At 43.7% G+C, this 20195-nt stretch overlaps 1 protein-coding gene across 1 annotated transcript; it reads left to right on the forward strand.

The window, feature by feature from the left end:
* The first annotated feature begins 6737 nt into the window (after positions 1 to 6737).
* Positions 6738 to 17727, forward strand: LOC144479572 (transmembrane emp24 domain-containing protein 11-like). The gene is made up of 5 exons (XM_078198495.1): positions 6738 to 6867; positions 9094 to 9194; positions 10851 to 10976; positions 14348 to 14491; positions 17578 to 17727. The coding sequence occupies exons 1-5, from the start codon at positions 6738 to 6740 to the stop codon at positions 17725 to 17727; spliced, it is 651 nt and encodes a 216-aa protein (XP_078054621.1).
* Positions 17728 to 20195: the final 2468 nt, after the last annotated feature.

Consider the following 20195-nt stretch of genomic DNA (forward strand, 5'->3'; position numbering starts at 1 on the left):
TTCCATGCTGTAAACCTCTACGACTCTTATGACCTGCTGGCTGTGGGTGGGAAAACTACGCAAACAAATAAAAAGGCACTTTAAACTTCAGGACATTCAAGAAACCATACTCCCCATCTTAAAACAGCCCCTCCCACCAGCACCCCCTCAATACCACCCCCCCACCATCCTCCTACTAACCACTTCTCCCCTCCATCTCTAAACAAATACCTGATCCTATTCAGCCTCTGTGAGGGCCCTGGTTGGTTTTGGTTTCATGCCCTATTCTTCCTGTCAAGCCCTGGCTATGGTTTAGGAAATGGCCATTGAAATATCACTGGCCAAGCCCATGTTCTCACGTTCTGTATACAGCGGGAATAAACCAGTGGTTAGTATGATACATCCCAGAGATGAAACAAGCCCAACATTGATTTTCCCTTTCCGAAAAATCCCTCATTGACGAGAAGAAAAAAATAACCCTTCGAGTAGGAATAAATCACGAAAGGCAGCAAAGCCCATCAGTTTTTGATCAATGCCACATCTTATAAATTGACAAGGAAAGAATATATTCCCGAAAGCTTAAAAATACATGGTGTGGGACTGAGCCACTCCAAACAGGAAAGCACCAATTGCAATGTGTGGTCTGATCTGAGTCAGGGTGAAAATGGAGTTACAAGTTTAACAGTCGACCAGGTTTCATTCCTGCCTCGTGACCCTGACTAGAATGACAGGTGTCTAATGTTAGGTCAATCATGGCCAGGTGACATGTCCTCACTGTTGAACAGTTTACCAACACTCAGGGTGAGGTTTTAGAACATAGAACATAGAACAGTACAGCACAGAACAGGCCCTTCGGCCCACGATGTTGTGCCGAGCTTTATCTGAAACCAAGATCAAGCTATTTCCTCCCTATCATCTCGAAGTGCTCCATGTGCCTATCCAATAGCTTCTTAAATGTTCCTAAAGTTTCTGACTCCACTATCCCTGCAGGCAGTCCATTCCACACCCCAACCACTCTCTGAGTAAAAAACCCACCTTGGACATCCTTCCTATATCTCCCACCATGAACCCTATAGTTATGCCCCCTAGTTACTGCTCCATTCACCCGAGGAAATAGTCTTTGAACGTTCACTCTATCTATCCCCCTCATCATCTTATAAACCTCTATCAAGTCTCCTCTCAACCTCCTCCGCTCCAAAGAGAAAAGCCCAAGTTCCCTCAACCTTTCCTCATAAGACCTATCCTCCAAACCAGGCAGCATCCTGGTAAATCTCCTTTGCACTCTTTCCAGTGTCTCCACATCCTTCTTGTAGTGAGGTGACCAGAACTGCACACAATATTCCAAATGTGGTCTCACCAAGGTTCTGTACAGTTGCAGCATAACCCCACGGCTCTTAAACTCAAACCCCCTGTTACTGAACGCCAACACACTATAGGCCTTCCTCACGGCTCGATCCACTTGAGTGGCAACCTTCCGAGATCTATGGATATGAACCCCAAGATCTCTCTGTTCCTCCACATTCTTCAGAACCCTACCTTTGACCCTGTAATCCACATTTAAATTTGTCCTACCAAAATGAATCACCTCACATTTGTCAGGGTTAAACTCCATTTGCCATTTTTCAGCCCAGCTCTGCATCCTATCTATATCTCTTTGCAGCCTACAACAGCCCTCCACCTCATCCACTACTCCACCAATCTTGGTGTCATCCGCAAATTTACTGATCCACCCTTCAGCCCCCTCCTCCAAGTCATTTATAAAAATTACAAATAGCAGAGAACCAAGCACTGATCCCTGTGGCACTCCGCTGGTAACCGGTTTCCAGTCTGAAAATTTTCCATCCACCACCACCCTCTGTCTTCTGTTAGATAGCCAGTTACCTATCCAATCGGCCAAACTTCCCTCTATCCCACACATCCTTACTTTCTTCATAAGCCGACCGTGGGGGACTTTATCAAACACCTTACTAAAATCCATGTATATGACATCAACTGCACTACCTTCATCTACACACTTAGTTACCTCCTCAAAAAATTCTATCAAATTTGTGAGGCAAGACTTGCCCTTCACAAATCCGTGCTGAATATCCCGGATTAAGCTGCATCTTTCTAAATGGTCGTAAATCCTATCCCTAAGGACCTTTTCCATCAACTTACCGACCACCGAAGTAAGACTCACCGGCCTATAATTACTAGGGTCATTTCTATTCCCTTTCTTAAACAGAGGAACAACATTCGCCATTCTCCAGTCCTCTGGCACCACCCCCGTGGACAGTGAGGACGCAAAGATCAAAGCCAAAGGCTCTGCTATCTCATCCCTTGCCTCCCAAAGAATCCTAGGATATATTTCATCAGGCCCAGGGGACTTATCAACTTTCAGTTTATTCAAAATTGCTAGTACATCTTCCCTCCGAACATCTACTTCCTCCAGCCTATCAGCCTGTGACACCCTCTCTTCCTCAAAAACATGGCCCCTCTCCTTGGTGAACACCGAAGAAAAGTATTCATTCATCACCTCTCCTATCTCTTCTGACTCCATGCACAAATTCCCACTGCCGTCCTTGACCGGCCCCAGCCTCACCCTGGTCATTCTTTTATTCCTCACATAAGAGTAAAAAGCCTTGGGGTTTTCCTTGATCCGACCCGCCAAGGACTTCTCATGCCCCCTCCTAGCTCTCCTAAGCCCCTTTTTCAGCTCATTTCTTGCTAACTTGTAACCCTCCATCGAGCCAACTGAACCTTGTTTTCTCAACCTAACATATGCTTCCTTCTTCCTCTTGACAAGACATTCCACCTCTTTTGTGAACCATGGTTCCCTCACTTGGGCATTTCCTCTCTGCCTGGCTCCACATCTCTATTACTATTTGGGAGCCTATAGTAAACTCCTAACAACGTGACCGCTCCTTTCCTATTCCTAACCTCAGCCCATATTACCTCTGTAGGCAGACCCCCTTCGAAATGCCTTTCCGCAGCCGTTAGACTATCCTTGATTAACAGTGCCACTCCTCCACCTCTTTTACCAGCTACCCTACACTTACTGAAACATCTATACCCCGGAACTTCCAACAACCATTCCTATCCTTGTTCTACCCATGTCTCCGTAATACCACAACATCGTACTCCCAAGTGCCAATCCACACCCCAAGTTCACCTACCTTATTTTGGATGCTCCTTGCATTGAAGTAGACACACTTCAACCCACCTTCTTGTCTGCTGGTACCCACCTTTGACCATGATACCCTTACCAGTACCTCACTACACTCACTGAGTGTAGTGAGGTAACTCATTCGAATCCCACTCACTCATAGAATTAAAATCTGGCTCTCATTGACATTAAGAATGAAACTGGCAGTAATTCATGGAATGGTTACAGCACAGAAGGAGGCCATTTGGCCCATTAAGCTTGTATTGACCCTCTGAAGGGGCAACTGACCTAGTACCACTGCCAACACCACCCTCCATCCCATGCCTTTTCCCTGTAGCCCTACAAATCGTCCTTTTCAGATAATGATCCAGTCCCCATCCCTCAATTGACCCTGTCTCCACCACACTCTCAGGCAGTGTAATCCAGGTCCTAACCAATCACTGTGTCAGTTGTTGGGAGAAGTTTTGAACTTTAAAGTTTGTTTATTAGTGTCACAAGTAGGCTTACATTAACACCGCAATGAAGTTACTGTGAAAATCCCCGAGTCGCCGCACTCCGGCGCCTGTTCGGGTACACTGAGGGAGAATTTAACATGGCCAATGCACCTAACCAGCACACTTTTAAGACTGTAGGAGGAAACCAGAGCACCCAGAGGAAACTCATGCAGGCACGGAGAGAACATGCAGACTCTGCACAGACAGTGACCCAAGCCAGGAATTGAACCTGGGTCCCTGGTGCTGTGAGGCAGCAGTGCTAACCACTGTGTTACCATGCTGCCCAGAGGATAACCAATTAAATCTCATGCTTGGTAAAGAGGAAGAACAAATGCACACATTGGGATCTCTTCTCAATAAAAGCTATATCAATATTTACAGATTCTTTGCAATAACTCTTGCTATTTGGAGGGATTCCATTTATGGCCACGATTCTCCTGATGGGACTCTAAGTCCCCCTGCCAGCGGAAATACACGAGTGGTTCCCACTGGGGCTAGCAGTGTCTCCCAGGTGGGATTCTCCCACCTGAGTGATGCAAATTTGTGGGAAACACTCTGGCTGTTCAGAGATCGGGCGCTGTTTTAAAGGGATCACAGAGAGGCCGTCCCCATTCCGTCCACAATGGGAATGGCGACCCCCCCACAGGCAAGGGGAGCACCCCAAACCCTTCAGCACAGAGGGGCATCCTCCCCCGGCCACCGAAGGAATGGGTAATCCCCACCCTCACAGCGCAGCCCCTCCCACCTCCATCTGAGGCACTTAGCTGCTCTGAAGTTGCCTTTCATTGACAACTTTATTGTCAACTAGAACAGCTGTAGGCAAGTTCAAAGCAGCTAAGTGCTTTCAGTTCCTCTTTTCTCAAATTGGGTGGGGGGGGGGGGGGATGGTACTTCAGATGCACTTAACTGTGAAGGCAAAGATAAATAAACACAGCTGGCTGCCTGCTGGGCAAAATACATTGATCTGTCAAACAAAGACTTGTTAAAGCTACTTGACTGAGAAACTGAAAGAACCCAAAGCACCTCAGAAAATTTACAAGGTTATGTGCTTTCTAGGAGGGCTCAGAGACTAGAAATAAGAGCTGTGCTAAAAAAAACAAAGCTGAGTGAGCAGCTGTGGAGAAAGGAATCTCTCCATTGACATTGACATCTTCTGTCAGTCAGGGGACTTGAAAGGGATCTTTCCACACCTGCAGCTTCTGACAGAGAGAAGAGGAATTCCTTCTGCAGAATGGAGTGTTGCTGTGACTCGGAAGCTTGCCAGTTGTCCAGGGGGCATGGCGATTAAAGTGACCAACCCACTTCAAATTTGTCACAGTCCACAAACCAGAGTGAGGACTTTGATCAGAAAGATGCCTGAAGTCACCACGCCAAAAGTGATGTTCAGGTTTCTTGGACTAGAAGGGGCAGTCTAGACACGAGACGCCCATCCCGGGGGAAGACCGTAGGTCAATCCCTAGCCCCCATCCTGAGCCCACTCAACTCCCAGGACCCTTGGAGAATCCTCCCTCTGCATCCTGGCAGCAGCAGACGGGTACGTGGGGACTGCACTTACCTCCTTGACCCACCCTTGTAGTACAACATGCCAGGTCCATGATGGTTATGACCTGCACCAAAGCCCAGATGCTGTGGAGAGGTGGGAGAATGCCAGGAGGGCATTGAATTGGCATGAATGCCCACTAATCACATGCAGATTAGCATTTCAGCATATTAATGAGGTGTCCATCCACATTGGGTGCCTCCACTGGCTGATTCTGTAAGATAATTCTATTACTTTTTACAACCTGTAATATCTATGGATTTCATTCTGCAACCATAGTTTAAAATTAAGTGGTTCAATTTTGATTTTTTGTTGGACAATTAACAGTCAAGGCAGCTGGGGACCAGGAAAATAGTTGTTTGTGAAGAAACAAAATTCTTTTATTGTTTTATGATGAAGCTCCTTTGAGTTGAAGCTGTCATAATGGCCACAAATGACACTATGTTTAAATAAACCATGCATTGCTTTAATTGATCTGTACCAGAGAGGAAACTTTTATCCTCTGAAATTATGATAGGAAGTGGTCTTAACTGTTGATTTTAATAGCTTGGGTTAAGTTACGTTCACAAGGAAATGTGACTTTATTTATGGCTTCTCTGTGTCTGGAAGGAAATGCGTATTTGTTTGTGGTGGAATGTAAATTCTGGAGTTTATGAGCCATAAAGCAGAAGTTGTTACAAAGGTGGGGTGACATGAGATGATTCACATCCTATAGTCAATAGGAGGAGTGAATTTGCACCATCTCCAAATAAGGAAGGATGAAAGCCTGATTGAAGATGGATAAAAGTTGGAAAATCATGTTGGCACAGTGATACAGTGGCTTTTGGGGTAAGACTCTTCTGGACACTGTTCAACATCATTTCAAAGATAAAAAAGAGAAAAGAAAATTGCCTTTGCTGACAACCCCAAGAGTTCCTGGGATCTTGAGAGATTAGAAACTTCTATGTTGTCTTCACTGCTTCGTGTTAAGTATGTAAAATCTTGTTCAATAAATTCAACTCGATTCATAACTACTAGTTATTTGTACTTTGTGAGTCAAGCACAATTGAGGATTAAAGAATTTTTTTGATAGAATCAGAGAATCCCTATTGTGCAGGAGGCCATTTGGCCCATCGAGCCTGCACCAACAACAATCCCACCCAGGCCCTATCCCCGTGACCCCACATATTTACCCTGCTAATCCCCCTGACACTAAAGGGCAATTTAACATGGCCAATCAAGCTAACCTGCACATCTTTGGACTGTGGGAGGAAACTGGAGCACCCGGAGGAAACCCACGCAGACACGGGGAGAATATGCAAACTCCACATAGACAGCGACCTGAGACCAAAATTGAACCCGGGTCCCTGGGCTGTGAGGCAGCAGTGCTAACCACTGTGCCACCGTGCCTCCTAGGACGGTTTTATACCTCAAAACCCTGAACTTGACAGTGCTCATTTATCATGCGACATAATTTCCACATTACCTGGTCAGATGGGAAAGCACCTCAATGAAATCAATACAGGTTTTGTGTGACGTGTCACTTGGTAGATCTACAATATTCACCCATCGGCTCTATTAATAGTCTGCTGATGTTAACATGAAGTATCCACTCAAAGAATTTCTGTTCGTTCTGAGCTGCAGTCTCGCCTCTTCTCTCTATTATCATCAGGGGGAGAAAGAGGAGAAGTGTATTATTGAAGACATTCCAAGTGATACCCTGATTACAGGTGAGTGCGTATTCATATCAACGCTTTTGTAATAAAATCCATATGAAGATCTGCACACAGAACATAAGCTACATTCAATGTGATTAAAAGAAAATAAGTAACTGACATTTTTAACCATTGAAGAAGATTATGGTATTATAAGGTATGGTTATAAAGCACAGCCTCAACTATCCAAAATTACAGTTAGCATGTATTTTTACACTTCTACTGTAAGTTGGTTATACATAAATTTTTATCATTGTTATATTTACATTTCTAGTGTTCAAGTGTGTGATTCTTTTGCCAAAGTGATCCACAACAGTATGCTTAGTGTCCTCAGCTGGAGGAATTGGGGCCCTTTGTTACTCAGCATGTATAATATTTTATTACTGTAAGACTAATTGTTGCCATAGGTTTTTGCACACAAAGCTAAGATTCTGTAGATCATTGAGGAAATACAGTCACACACTATTAAGCTGCTGGATACCATCTGCAGCATTCTCAAGAAAGAAAGTGTACACTGTTTGTTCTGTGAGCGTCCTTGGAAATTTCATTGATTGCGTGCATATTAGGTAAAAAAAAAATTCTCTTTCATGGCACTAAAAATACAGAAAATGTTGATGAATATTGCACGATATTTAGAACATAGGAGCAGGAGTAGGCCATCTGGCCCCTCGAGCCTGCTCCGCCATTCAATAAGATCATGGCTGATCTTTTTGTGGATTCAGCTCCACTTACCCGCCCGCTCACCATAACCCTTAATTCCTTTACTGTTCAAAAATTTATCTATCCTTGCCTTAAAAACATTCAATGAGGTAGCCTCAACTGCTTCACTGGGCAGAGAATTCCATAGATTCACAATCCTTTGTGTGAAGAAGTTCCTCCTCAACTCAATCTTAAATCTGCTTCCCCTTATTTTGAGACTATTTCCCGCCTCTCAAACTCTGAAATCGCCAGCCTTCTTTGGCAATTTGAATTCATGTCAATTCATGTGAGTTTACATCTGGGTTAAAATGAATTTGAAAGGCTGGCAATATTCGATACTGTTCCAGAATCTCATTCAAAGATGCACTTGAGGGTAAGTAATGCGCTCGTAACCTGAACACTTCAATGTGGCTGAAGATACATTCCAGGTATCCTTTCAACTGAAACAATGGCCACTTCATGATGAGATATATCCCGTACAATATTCAGATTTTATCTGACTTCTGAAAACAATTGACTTTTATTGATTTTTTCTTAATAAGGGGCGTGGCATTTTTTCCAATATTACAGGAACTAGCTTATCAAACTATTGGCTTCTCCGACTTTTTTTAAAATGACCAAAGTGGGTGTTGCGTCAGGACTAGCAATGCAAGGCACCAATATCAACACAGCAGGAGACAAAGCAAGTGGAATCAGGAGAGTATTGGTTAGGTGAGGCAATTTTAAATTTAGAATTCAAAAACTTGCAGATTATAAGGAGAAGGGAAGACCGAGGAAGCAAAAAGTCTATGATTTTGTGGACCATGAATTATATCATTTTACAGGATTGTTTTCACTGGAAAGATGGAGGCTGAGGGGAGACCTGATAGAGGTCTACAAATTTATGAGAGGTATAGATAGGGTGGATAGTCAGAGGCTGTTTCCCAGTGTGGCGACCAGGGGATTTTTACTGTAACTTCATTGCAGTGTTAATGTAAGCCTACTTGTGACACTAATAAATAAACTTGACATAAACTTGAAACAGTGGTTAGCATTGCTGCCTCACAGCGCCAGGGACCAGGGTTCAATTCTGGCCTTGGGTGACTGACTGTGTGGAGTTTGCACATTCTCTCTGTGTCTGCATGGGTTTCCTCCAATTACAAGGGGGCACAGGTTCAAGGTAAGGGGGAGAAAGTGTAAGGGAGATGTGCGGGGGAAGTTTTTCATTCAGAGAGTGGTGAATGCCTGGAATGCATTGCCAGAGGAGGTGGTGGAAGAAGGCACATTAGTAACATTTAAGAGGCATCTGGATGGATACATGAATAGAGAGGGAATAGAGGGAAATAGACTGAGTAAGGGCAGAAGGTTTTTTTTAGTTTAGTTTGGGCATCATGATTGGAGGGCTGAAGGGCCTGTTCCAGTGCTGGACTTTACTTTGTTCTTTGTACATTGCAGCCTTGTGTTTCATAGTCAGCATCAGTTCATTTCTCTCTGGCTGCTGGTAATTTATATGACAGTAATTAAACAGTGCACAGTGTGACTTTCATCTCTTCTTCTGTTCAGGACATTACAAAATTCAATCATGGGACTTGGTCACACGAGATTTTCTTCCTTCTGCCCCAGGTTTGGGAATGTTTGTGAATGTCAAAGGTCCCGACGGACAGGTACAACAATTTTGAATTATCTGTTTTTAATAAACTTGTGCACAGAATCTGCTAAAGGTTTAAAGAAAATAGAAGATTGTGAAAATGTGCAATAGGTTGGTTGATCTTTCAGATGTAAATGCACTGCTGCCTCTAAGTGCCAGGGACCCGGGTTCAATTACTGTCTGTGCGGAATCTGTACATTCTGTGTTTGCATGGGTTTCCTCCGGGTGCTCCGGTTTCCTCCCACAGTCTTTGGACTTAGAGTCATCGAGATATGCAGCACAGGAACAGGCCCTTCAGCCCAACTCATCCATGCCGACCAAGTTTCCCAAACTGAACTAGTCCCATTTGCCTGCATTTGGCCCATATCCCTCTAAAACTTTCCTATCCATGTACCTGTCCAAATGTCTTTTGAATGTTGTAATTCCACCTCTACCACCTCCTCTGGCAGTTCATTCCATATACGCACCACCCTATGTGTGGAAAAGTTGCCACTCAGGTCCCTGGGTGACACAGTGGTTAGCGCTGCTGCCTCACAGCGCCAGGGACCCACGTTTGAACAAAGAACAGTACAGCACAGGGACAGGCCCTTTGGCCCTTCAAGCCTGCGCCAATCACGTTTACCTATCTAATCCAACCGCTTATATCCCTCTATTCCCCATTTGTTCATATGCCTATCAAGATAAGTCTTAAATGTGGCTAACTAACTGCCTCAACCGCTTGGCAGTGCATTCCAGGCCCCCGCCACCCTCTGTGTAAAAAACTTCCCCCGCATATGTCCACTGAACCCTTTCCCCCTTATCTTGAACTTGTGCCCCCTTGTAATTGTCAAGGGGGCAAGCTAGTTTTTATTCCCGGCTTGGGTCACTGTCTGTGTGGAGTTTACACATTATCCCCGTGTCTGTGTGGGTTTCCTCCCGGTGCTCTGGTTTCCTCCCAGAGTCTGAAAGACGCGTTGGTGAGGTGCATTGGCCATGCTAAATTCTTCCTCAGTGTACCTGAACAGGTGCCTGACTAGGGGATTTTCACTGTAACTTCATTGCAGTGTTAATGTAAGTCTACCTATGACACTAATAAATAAACTTTAAACTTTAAATCTTTCCCCACTCACCTTAAACCTAGGCCCTCTAGTTTTGGACTCCTTTACCCTGGGGAAAAGACCTTGGCAATTCACCTTATCTATGCCCCTCATGATTTTATAAACCTCTATAAGATATTTAAAATATACATGTTATCAAAGTTCATGTGACATTGCTCGCGGTTAATCATATTATATTAATGTTGCTTTTAGCTGCACTTTGTTTAAAAGGTAAAGCAAGTTAATAGTGACGCCACTAGAGGAAGCACAAATATATTTTGGGTGTAAATGGACTCCACAACAGGTGGGTGACCATGAGGTAATATTGTCACCCCTGGAGGAAACTTCTACAGTTGACCTTAGCCAAAAGGTTGAGAAGCCAAAAGGCCAAGAACAGCAGAGATGACCACCACCGTGTCACCCTTTGATTTCAAGATATTGAGTATCACAATGACTAGAATCTCAAATAAACCAATAACTTTAACGCCGCATGTTTGTGCTCAAGTTGAATGCTGTTGAAGAGATTAAAAACAAAACACAGATAATGGTGCATCGATGATTACGCAATTCATGTTCCTTACTTTTCTTGTAAACAGGTTTTGTTGCACAAATTGTACAGGCCAGAAAGTGGTTTTACATTTCAATCACAGTTTCAAGGGGAGCACCACATCTGCTTGATGTCCAACTCCACCAAAGTAGCGGTGTTTGCTGGGAACAAACTGGTATGCCTGTTCTACAACAATTTTTTGTGTGAATGCACATAATAGATTAAAAATGGAATGGCTCAAATGCTTTGTACACTTAATAGGTCCAGTAAGCAGACTCAGAATCTAATTACCTAATTTGCGCACAAAACAAACAAATTCACACAAGATTATCCATGAACATTTTATGCTCCATAAATGCCTGAAAATATTTCACGCAGAAGTTGTTCATTTGAGGTTCGGCGATGGCTCTTTTTGATTTGATTTATTATTGTCACATGTATTGGTATACAGTGAAAAGTATTGTTTCTTGCGCGTTATACAGACAAAGCATACCATACATAGAGAGGGAAAGGAGAGAGTGCAGAATGTAGTGTTACAGTCATAGCTAGGCTGTAGAGAAAGGTCAACTTAGTGCGAGCAAGGTCCATTCAAAAGTCTGACAGCAGCAGGGAAGAAGCTGTTCTTGAGTCGGTTGGTATGTGATCTCAGACTTTTGTATCTTTTTCCCGACGGAAGAAGGTGGAAGAAAGAACGTCCGGAGTGCTTGCAGTTTGGCCAAGAAACTTTAATTTTCTTCTGTTCTGTTCTGGATCTTTAGTATCCACCACAGTAGATGGAAAGATTCCTTAGTTTAATGTCTCTTCTGAAGAGCTGCATCTCCAAAAATACATTCCAAGGTCAATTAGATGTGTTCACAGACTCTGCTAAAGGTCTAAAGAAAATAGAAGATTGTGAAAATGTGCAATGTTCCTGGAGGAGGGCTTAAATCCAAAAACCTCTGAATGAATAGTGAGAGTGCTCCCAATTGAATTAACCTAAAATACATCAAATCAACATGATTGCAAAATGAGCCTTTGTATGCACTGCTGCAACATTTTCTTTCCTATACCAGTAATCGTTTTACATTTATTTGAATGAAACTGTTAAATTGCACATTAGTGCTCACTAAAGATGCATTGAGGCTGTCCAGACTCATTCCAAAGATGTGTGGGCTAGGTTGATTGGGCATACTGAATTGCCACTGAGTGTCAGGGGGGCTAGCAGGGTAAATGCATGGGGTTACTGGGATAGAGGCTGGGTGGGATTGTGGTCGGTGCAGACTCGATGGGCTGAATGGCCTCCTTCTGCACTGTAGGGATTCTATGATTTAATGTGGGATCCATGGAGCTGAGGAGAGAGCAGAATTCAACCACGGCTTCCAAAATCCCATAGTTTAATGTTAGTGAATCTACATCAAAAGGTTGTACACTCAAGTCCCACTCCAGAGGTTTCAGTGTAAAATCCAGGCTGTCACTCTAGCTTTGTACTGAGTCAGTGCTGCACTGTCAGAGGTAGGTGAAATGTTAAAATTAAGTCCTATACGGTGAACGATATTCTATTGCCATTGACACACGCAAGATTACCTGTGGGTAATCATGTGGGTACACACCTGTGGGTGTAATCTTTTTGAGGCATTGGGGGATCTCACCTACCTGATAGGGAGCTGGTGAGCAACTAGCATTGCTTCTTTTCGTGAAGGCCGCTGAACCATATGCAGCACAGTAGCACAGTGGTTAGCACTGCTGCCTCACTGTGCCAGGGACCTGGGTTCGATTCCTAGCTTGGGTCACTATCTGTGTGCAGTTTACACATTCTCCCTGTGTCTGTGTGGGTTTCCTCCGGGTGCTCCGGTTTCCTCCCACATTCCAAAGATGTGCGGGTTAGGTGGATTGGCCATGCTAAATTGCTCTTTATTGTCAGGGGGACTAGCTCGGGTTAATGCATGGGGTTATGGGGATAGAGCCTGGGTGGGATTGTGGTCAGTACAGACTCAATGGGCCGAATGGCCTCCTGCACAGTAGGGTTCTTGGCAGTGGCGAGGATAGTAGCAGGTTTTCCTGTGGAAACAAGACCCTGGGGGCAAAGGTCTCACCTATCAAGAGTTGCTGGCCAATCAGAGATTGTCATGATGTGGAGATGCCGGCATTGGACTGGAGTAAGCATAGTAAGAAGTCTCACAACACCAGGTTAAATTCCAACACCTGAAGAAGGAGCGACACTCCGAAAGTTTGTGCTACCAAATAAACCTGTTGGACTTTAACCTGGTGTTGTGAGACTTCTTACAATCAGAGGTTGGCAGTTCTTAAGCTCAGTGGCGGCATAGGAGATGCCGTGGTGGCTGCTGGAAGGACAGACACCGGAGCCCAGGGTTATGGCCATAGGTAAGTAATGTGGTGGCGGGGATGTTAATGTGGTGGTGGTGGTCACGAGGAGAGGGGTGCAGAGGAGTCAGCAGCAAGGGAGGTGGCTCTCAGCAGAATACTCTCCCCTCAACCTACTCTTTCCCGTTCCTTGATCAGGCACTGAGTACCTCAAAGGGAGGTGATGGTTAGTGGTATTGTCGCTGGACTGGTAATACAGAGACCCAGGGTAAAGTTCTAGGGACAAAAACAGAAAATGCTGGAAAACCTCAGCGGGTCTGACAGCATCTGTGGAGAGAGAATAGAGCTAATGTTTTGAATCAGGATGACCCTTCTGGGGACCTGAGTTCGAATCCCACCAAGGCAGATGGTGGAATCCGAGTTCAAGAAAAATCTGAAATTGAAAGTCTAATGATGACCATGGAACTATTGTCATAATTGGAGGTCAATCATCTCAGTTCTAGGACATCACTCCAGGAGCTCCTCAGGGCAGTGTCCTCGACTCAACCATCTTCAGCTGCTTCATCAATGACCTTTCTTCCATCATATGGTCAGAAGTGGGGATATTCATTGATAACTGCACAATGTTCAACACCATTCATGACTCCTCAGATTTTTTATTGAAATCAAATTTCACCATCTAACATGGTGAGTTTCGAACCCTGGGTTTCTGGATTACTAGTCCAGCGACAATACAGCTATGTCACTGCCTCCCTTGCTGTGTTGTAAATTTCTATAGAAAGGAGGACTTGAATTTATATAGTGCCCATCATGGTCTCAGGACATTCTGAGACACTTTGTAGGCAAAGAAGTATTTCTGAAGTATAATCACTGTTATAATGTACAAAACATTCTGTGACTGAAAGTGCAGATATATGGCGTAATTATACCATCAGATAACGCTGACATTTCTTATCCAAAACTTAGAGTTGCTTATAGTGGTTCTTGCATTAAATAGCTGGGAATAACTTTACTTCATGTTTAAAAATATAATAGCCCTGAAGTTCCACAGAAGTTCTACTAATCACCGATTATTACCAAGCTGGGACATTGACATGACCCCCATGTTTTTATGGAGGTTCAGCTTAATTCAGAATTCGATATTGAATAGTTAAAGCTACTTATTTTCAGGGAAGATGCTATACTTTTCATTTTTTGATACCATTCCCATTTCCTCTCAGTTCACAGTGGGTTTCTGTTTTACAGCGCGTACATTTGGATATTCAAGTTGGTAAACACATTGATGAGTCGCCTGATGAAGCCAAGGACAAGATGAATGAAGTGAAGGAAAGAGTCCTGCATTTGCTCAACCAAATGCAATACATCAGCAAACAGCAGGACTACCAGAGGGTATGTCAGTATTAACATGCAAAAAAGAGTGGTCTAAGCGTTCAGCTTTCCAGAAAGACCCCTCTTTATCCAACTAACCTCCTGATCTCCAGATTTCTCATCATGCTGGAGACGGATTCTCTGGTCTTTACAAGGGCGTGCTGCCAAGAAGAGGGCAGAGTTTTGTTGTGGCATACCCATTGGGTAAAACCTACTAGACCACATCCTCACCAATCTACCTACCAAAGGTGCATCTGTCATGTAAGTATTGGTAGGGATCACTACCATATAGTCCTCGTGAAGACAAAGACCTGTCTTTAGACTGAGGATACTGTCCATCCAGTTGTGTGGTAATACCACCATGATAAATGGGATAAATTCAGAACAGATCACGATGTGCATCCATGATGAGCCAGCAGCAGCAGCAGCAGAATTGTATTCAACCGCAATCGGTAATCTCACGGATGGCATTTTACCTCACCTCTACCATGACCATCAAACTAGGGAGCAACCCTGGCTGAATGAAGAGTGCAAGAGGGCATTCCAGGAGCAATACCAGGCATACTTAAAAACAAGGTATTAACCTGGTGAAGCTACAACATAGGATTGCTTGCATGCTAAACAGAAAAAAAAGCATGTAATAAACAGCCAAACAATCCCACAATGGATCAGATCAAATCTCTGCAGTCCTACCACATCCAGTCATGAATGGTGGTGGACAATTAAACAATGAACTGGAGGAAGAGGCTCTACAAGCATTCCCATGCTTAATGATGGGGGAAACCCAGCATATTGGTGCAAAAGACAAGGCTGGCACATTTACAATCATCTTCAGCCAGAAGTGCTGAGTGGATGATCTATCTTGACCGTCTCCTGAGATCCCCAGCATCACAGATACGTGCCTCAGCCAATTTTATTGATTCACATGATATCAAGAAGTGGCTGAAGGCACTGGCTACCAAAAGCGCAATGGGTCCTGACAATGTTCTGGTAGTAGCACTGAACACTGTGCTCCGAAACATACCGTGCCCCTAACCAAACTGTTTCAGCTTAGCTACAAAACTGGCATCCAGCCATCAATGTGGGAAATTACCCAGGTATGTCCTATTCACAAAAAGCTGGACAAAACCAATCCCTCCAATCGCCACCCCATCAGTTTACTCAATTATCAACAAAGTGATAGAATGTGTCATTGACTTACACAGCAATAACTTGCTCAAAGATGAACAGTTTGAATCCTGCATCATTACAGCCTTGGTCCAAACATGGCCAAAAGATCTAAAGTCAAGATGTGAGATGAGTGACTACCCTTTACATCAAGGCAGCAAGTGAGTTCAGTGTGACAGCAATGAGCTTGAGCAAAACTGAAGTCAATGGATATCAGGTAAAATTCAACACTGTCTGAAGTCACATTCAGCACAAAGGAAGATATTTGTGGTTGTTGGAGGTCAGCCATCTCAGTTTCCACGACATCGCTCCAGAAGTTTCTCAGTGTAGTTTCCTTGGCCCAACATCTTCAGCTGTTCCATCAACGATCTTCCTTCCATCAAAAGGTCAGAAGTGGGGATGTTTGTTGATGATTTCACAAAGTTCTGTACCATCTGCAATTCCTGAAATACTTATGAAATTTTTATTGAAGGCACACTAAGTTTCTTTCCCCCTAAGTTTATTTTCTAACTTTTTGTCATCCTATTAGCAACTATGATGTACATTCTCAACATGCCTTTAATAGAGAAAGACCTTCCAAGACCCTGTACTGAGACAGAATCAGACAAAAATGAAGACTAAGCTACAGGAGAAGAAATTAAAAACTTTGTCAAATTGATGACTTTGAAGGAGGGTCTCAAAAGAGGCAAGGGATGGGGGCAGAAAGGGAAGTTAATGGAGGGAGTGGGTTGGGAGGGATGAGTGAGGGAAAGATACTGAACCAGTCTGCTTCCATTTGCAACAAGATCTGGACAACGTTATGGCTTTTGCGCTACATAAGTGCCAGGCACTTAGATTCTAACCATCTTCCATTGACATTCATTGGCCTAACATATACAAGATACCTGCACCAACTCACCAAATCTCCTTTGACAGTACTTTTCAACTCTGTGGCCTCTGCCACTTAGAAGGACAAGGGCAGCGGATAAATGGGAACCCCAACACGTTCCCCTACAGACACACACCATTCTGATTTGCAAATATATCGCTGTTCCTTTACTATCACTGAATCAAAATCCTGAAACTCCTTTCCTAACAGCACTGCGGCCCCTCCTGTGACCTAATGGTCACTGAACTGGTAAACCACAAACCTAGGGCAATGCCCTGGCATTTCAGGTTTGAATCCCACTATGGTCAATGGTGAAATTTGAACTTCATAAAATAAACCTAACAGCACTGTGGGTGTACCTGCAGCAGATGGACTGTAGCATTTCAAGAAGGTGGCTCACCACCACCTCCTCAAGTGCAATTAGGGACGGATGACAAATCTGCTCAACACCCTAATAAAAAAGTGTCTGCCATGTGCTCCGTACAATTGCTTTTTGATAGGTTGTTTTTATAGCATGTGTCTCCCAGGTTGTGCTCTCTGAGTTCTTGGACATTCCTGACTTCTCACTGATTCTAAGAACCTTGGTTTAAAAGGTCGATTCTGCATCCAGTATCCAAGAAGTGCAAATGGCAGCGGCCATATAATTCCCTATTTACTTTCAATGTACATATCGGCCTGAATTTTATGTGCAACATGCAGCCTGAGATCAATTAACAAATGTGATATTGTGCCAGTTAGTCATTTAAGTGGCAGCCAGTGTAAAAACCCATCTAGGTCACTCATGTCCTTTAGGGAAGGAAATCTGCTCTGCTAACCTGGTCTGGCCTATATGTGACTCTAGACCCATAGCGATGTGGTTGACTCTTAAAATGCCCTTTGAAATGGCCAAGCAGACATTCAGTTCAAGAACAATTAGGGATGGGCAATAAGTGTTGGCCCAGCCAGCGACGCCCACATTCAAAGGACGAATAAAAGAAGTTCTTACGATATTCTAACGATTGAATGAAATTTTCAAGCCCTGGGAGGTATGATCACTTAACAAATAACTTTAAGTTTTCTTTCCGATCTATAGTCACGTGAAGAAGAATTTCGTCAGATGAGTGAAGACACTAACAGCAACATCTTATGGTGGGCCATTATTCAGACCGTCATCCTCCTCTCAATGGGAACCTGGCAAATGATGCAGATGAAAAATTTCCTGATAACCAAGAAACTAGTATAAGTGGAGTGTATGTTTAAAGGAACTGTAAGGCATCAAATCCTAAAGGGAATGGTTCTCAATTGTCCACCCTTATTTCTGCTAAAGATCCACAAAAACATGGAAAAATAACGTAAATACTGTTTACAGGTAGTCCTCGAACCCACGACACATCCTGCCTTAAGTTGAAACGTCGTAGGTAAAAGTAAAGTTTATTTATTAGTCACAAGTAAGGTTTACATTAAAACTGCAATGAAGTTACTGTGAAATTCCCCTAGTCACCACACTCTGGCGCCTGTTCGGGTTAATACACCTAACCAGCACATCTTTCAGACTGTGGGAGGAAACCGGAGCACCCGGAGGAAACCCTCGCAGACATGGGGAGAATGTGCAGACTCCGCACAGACAGTGACCTAAATCGGGAATTGAACTCGGGTCCCTGGTGCCGTGAGGCAGCAGTGCTAACCACTGTGTCACCGTGTTGTCCCACCGTCTGAACCACTCTTCTCATAAGAACAATGTTATTAATTTGGGATCGATCCTGAACCAAGATGTAAGCTTACTTTTGACTAATAAATAAACTTTACTTCAACTTTAAGGTTTGATAGCCTATTTTCACCAAACAACCCAGATGTTTGTACTCAATCAATTATTTAAAAAAAGTATAGCAATAAATTAACATTCTGAAATATAAATTTTAAGAACAAGTTTGAAAGGACAAAGATTCACCATGTAAAAATGCGTCAGAACAGCAAACGAGTCTTAAGTCAGGGAGACTTGTTCAATGGCATGGTGTTGTAAAGTCGAAACCGACATTGTAAATGGAAACAGGATGTCAATTTATAAATGTTGTAAGTGCAATTCATTGTATCTCGAATATTGTTAAGTCGAGGACTTAAGTTAAGTGGGCAGCACGGTAGCACAGTGGTTAGCACTGCTGCTTCACAGCTCCAGGGTCCCAGGTTCGATTCCTGGCTCGGGTCACTGTCTGTGTGGAGTTTACACATTCTCCTTGTGTCTGCGTGGGTTTCCTCCGGGTGCTCCGGTTTCCTCCCACAGTCCAAAGATGTGCGGGTTAGGTTGATTGGCCAGGTTAAAAATTGCCCCTTAGAGTCCTGGGATGCGTAGATTAGAGGGATTAGCGGGTAAATATGTGGGAGTAGGGCCTGGGTGGGATTGTGGTCGGTGCAGACTCGATGGGCCGAATGGCCTCCTTCTGCACTGTAGGGTTTCTATGATTTCTATGACTGCCTGTAAGCCATTTTATTGGGGTTTCTGTGGACCGTTGACCAAGGTTATAGTGCATGACAAGAAAAGCCGCTGTGGAAATTTTACCCTACATATTTTGAACCGTTTTAATTTGTAATTATTTTTAATAGTCAATGTTTGATCTCACCTCCCAAATGATAAGTCTTTCAAACTGTCTATTTTTTTTTGTAAGTGACTAAACAATGGCACATTCCCATTCCAGAAAGTCCCAGTAGCTTTCAGCATGTTTCCAAGGTCAGGAATGAGGAAAGGTGAGATTTGATTTGTTACTCTGGGAGGTTCTACATGACAGAAGGCTGAATTTTGACCATGACATTGTGCCTCTCCAACAAGGTGGGAATACCAGAAATGCTGGGAAATTTCAAGGCCTGGTCTTTCTTCCCGTTTTCCATGGAACTTTCCATTTTTGGGATTGGTGGCAGGGCATATTGGCACATGTGAGGTTTACAGAGGCAGCTGACTATTTAAATCATTAGCTACTTCCACCCAAGTGGGATTTTGGTAGGCCAGGAGTGTGGAACCTGAAGAGCGCAGATTAGATCAGGTAAGCGCAGGTCTGAGCTTAGCGAATTCATATGTATAGCCAGTATCCCTTTCGAGAATTAAGGTACCCTCTGGATCTGGTCCTTGGACACATTTGAAGAAGTCCTTGGGGTGGTTCAGGTACTCTTTGGAATTGTTAAAAGTAAGAATAAATGTGCGCAAGAAGTACATAAACTCATTACCATCAAGCTCATTGGAACTGTCTTTACCTGAGAAAGGATATTCTTGTTATGGTGCAGCAAAGGTTTACCAGGTTGATTCCTGGGATGACAGGACTGTCATATGTGGAGAGACTAGTCAATTAAAATCATAGACTAGAATCATAGAATCTCTACAGTGTAGAGAGAGGCCATTCAGCCCATTGAGCCTGCACCAACAACAATCCCACCCAGGTCCTATTCCTGTCATCACACATATTTACCCTACTAATTCCCCTGACACTAAGGGGCAATTTAACATGGCCAATTCACTTAACCTGCACACCTTTGGACTATGGGAGGAAACCAGAGCACCCGAAGGAAACTCACGCAGACACAGGGAGGATGTGTAAACTCCACACAGTCACTTGAGGCCGGAATTGAACTCGGGTCCCTGGCGCCATAAGGCAGCAGTGCTAACCACTGTGCCACTGCACTGCTCTTAAAGCATTATATTTATTGAAGTTTAAAGAATGAGAGGGA

Source organism: Mustelus asterias, chromosome 1 (genome assembly GCF_964213995.1).
Source record: "Mustelus asterias chromosome 1, sMusAst1.hap1.1, whole genome shotgun sequence".
Lineage (NCBI taxonomy): Eukaryota > Metazoa > Chordata > Chondrichthyes > Carcharhiniformes > Triakidae > Mustelus > Mustelus asterias.

Excerpts from the sequence above, each read along its gene's own strand:
- LOC144479572 (XM_078198495.1), top strand. The coding sequence starts at position 6,738 with ATGAAGTATCCACTCAAAGAATTTCTGTTCGTTCTGAGCTGCAGTCTC. Across the intron at positions 6,868-9,093 it reads AAGTGATACCCTGATTACAG|GACATTACAAAATTCAATCA; the intron begins GTGAGTGCGTAT and ends TCTTCTGTTCAG. Across the intron at positions 14,492-17,577 it reads AACAGCAGGACTACCAGAGG|TCACGTGAAGAAGAATTTCG; the intron begins GTATGTCAGTAT and ends TCCGATCTATAG.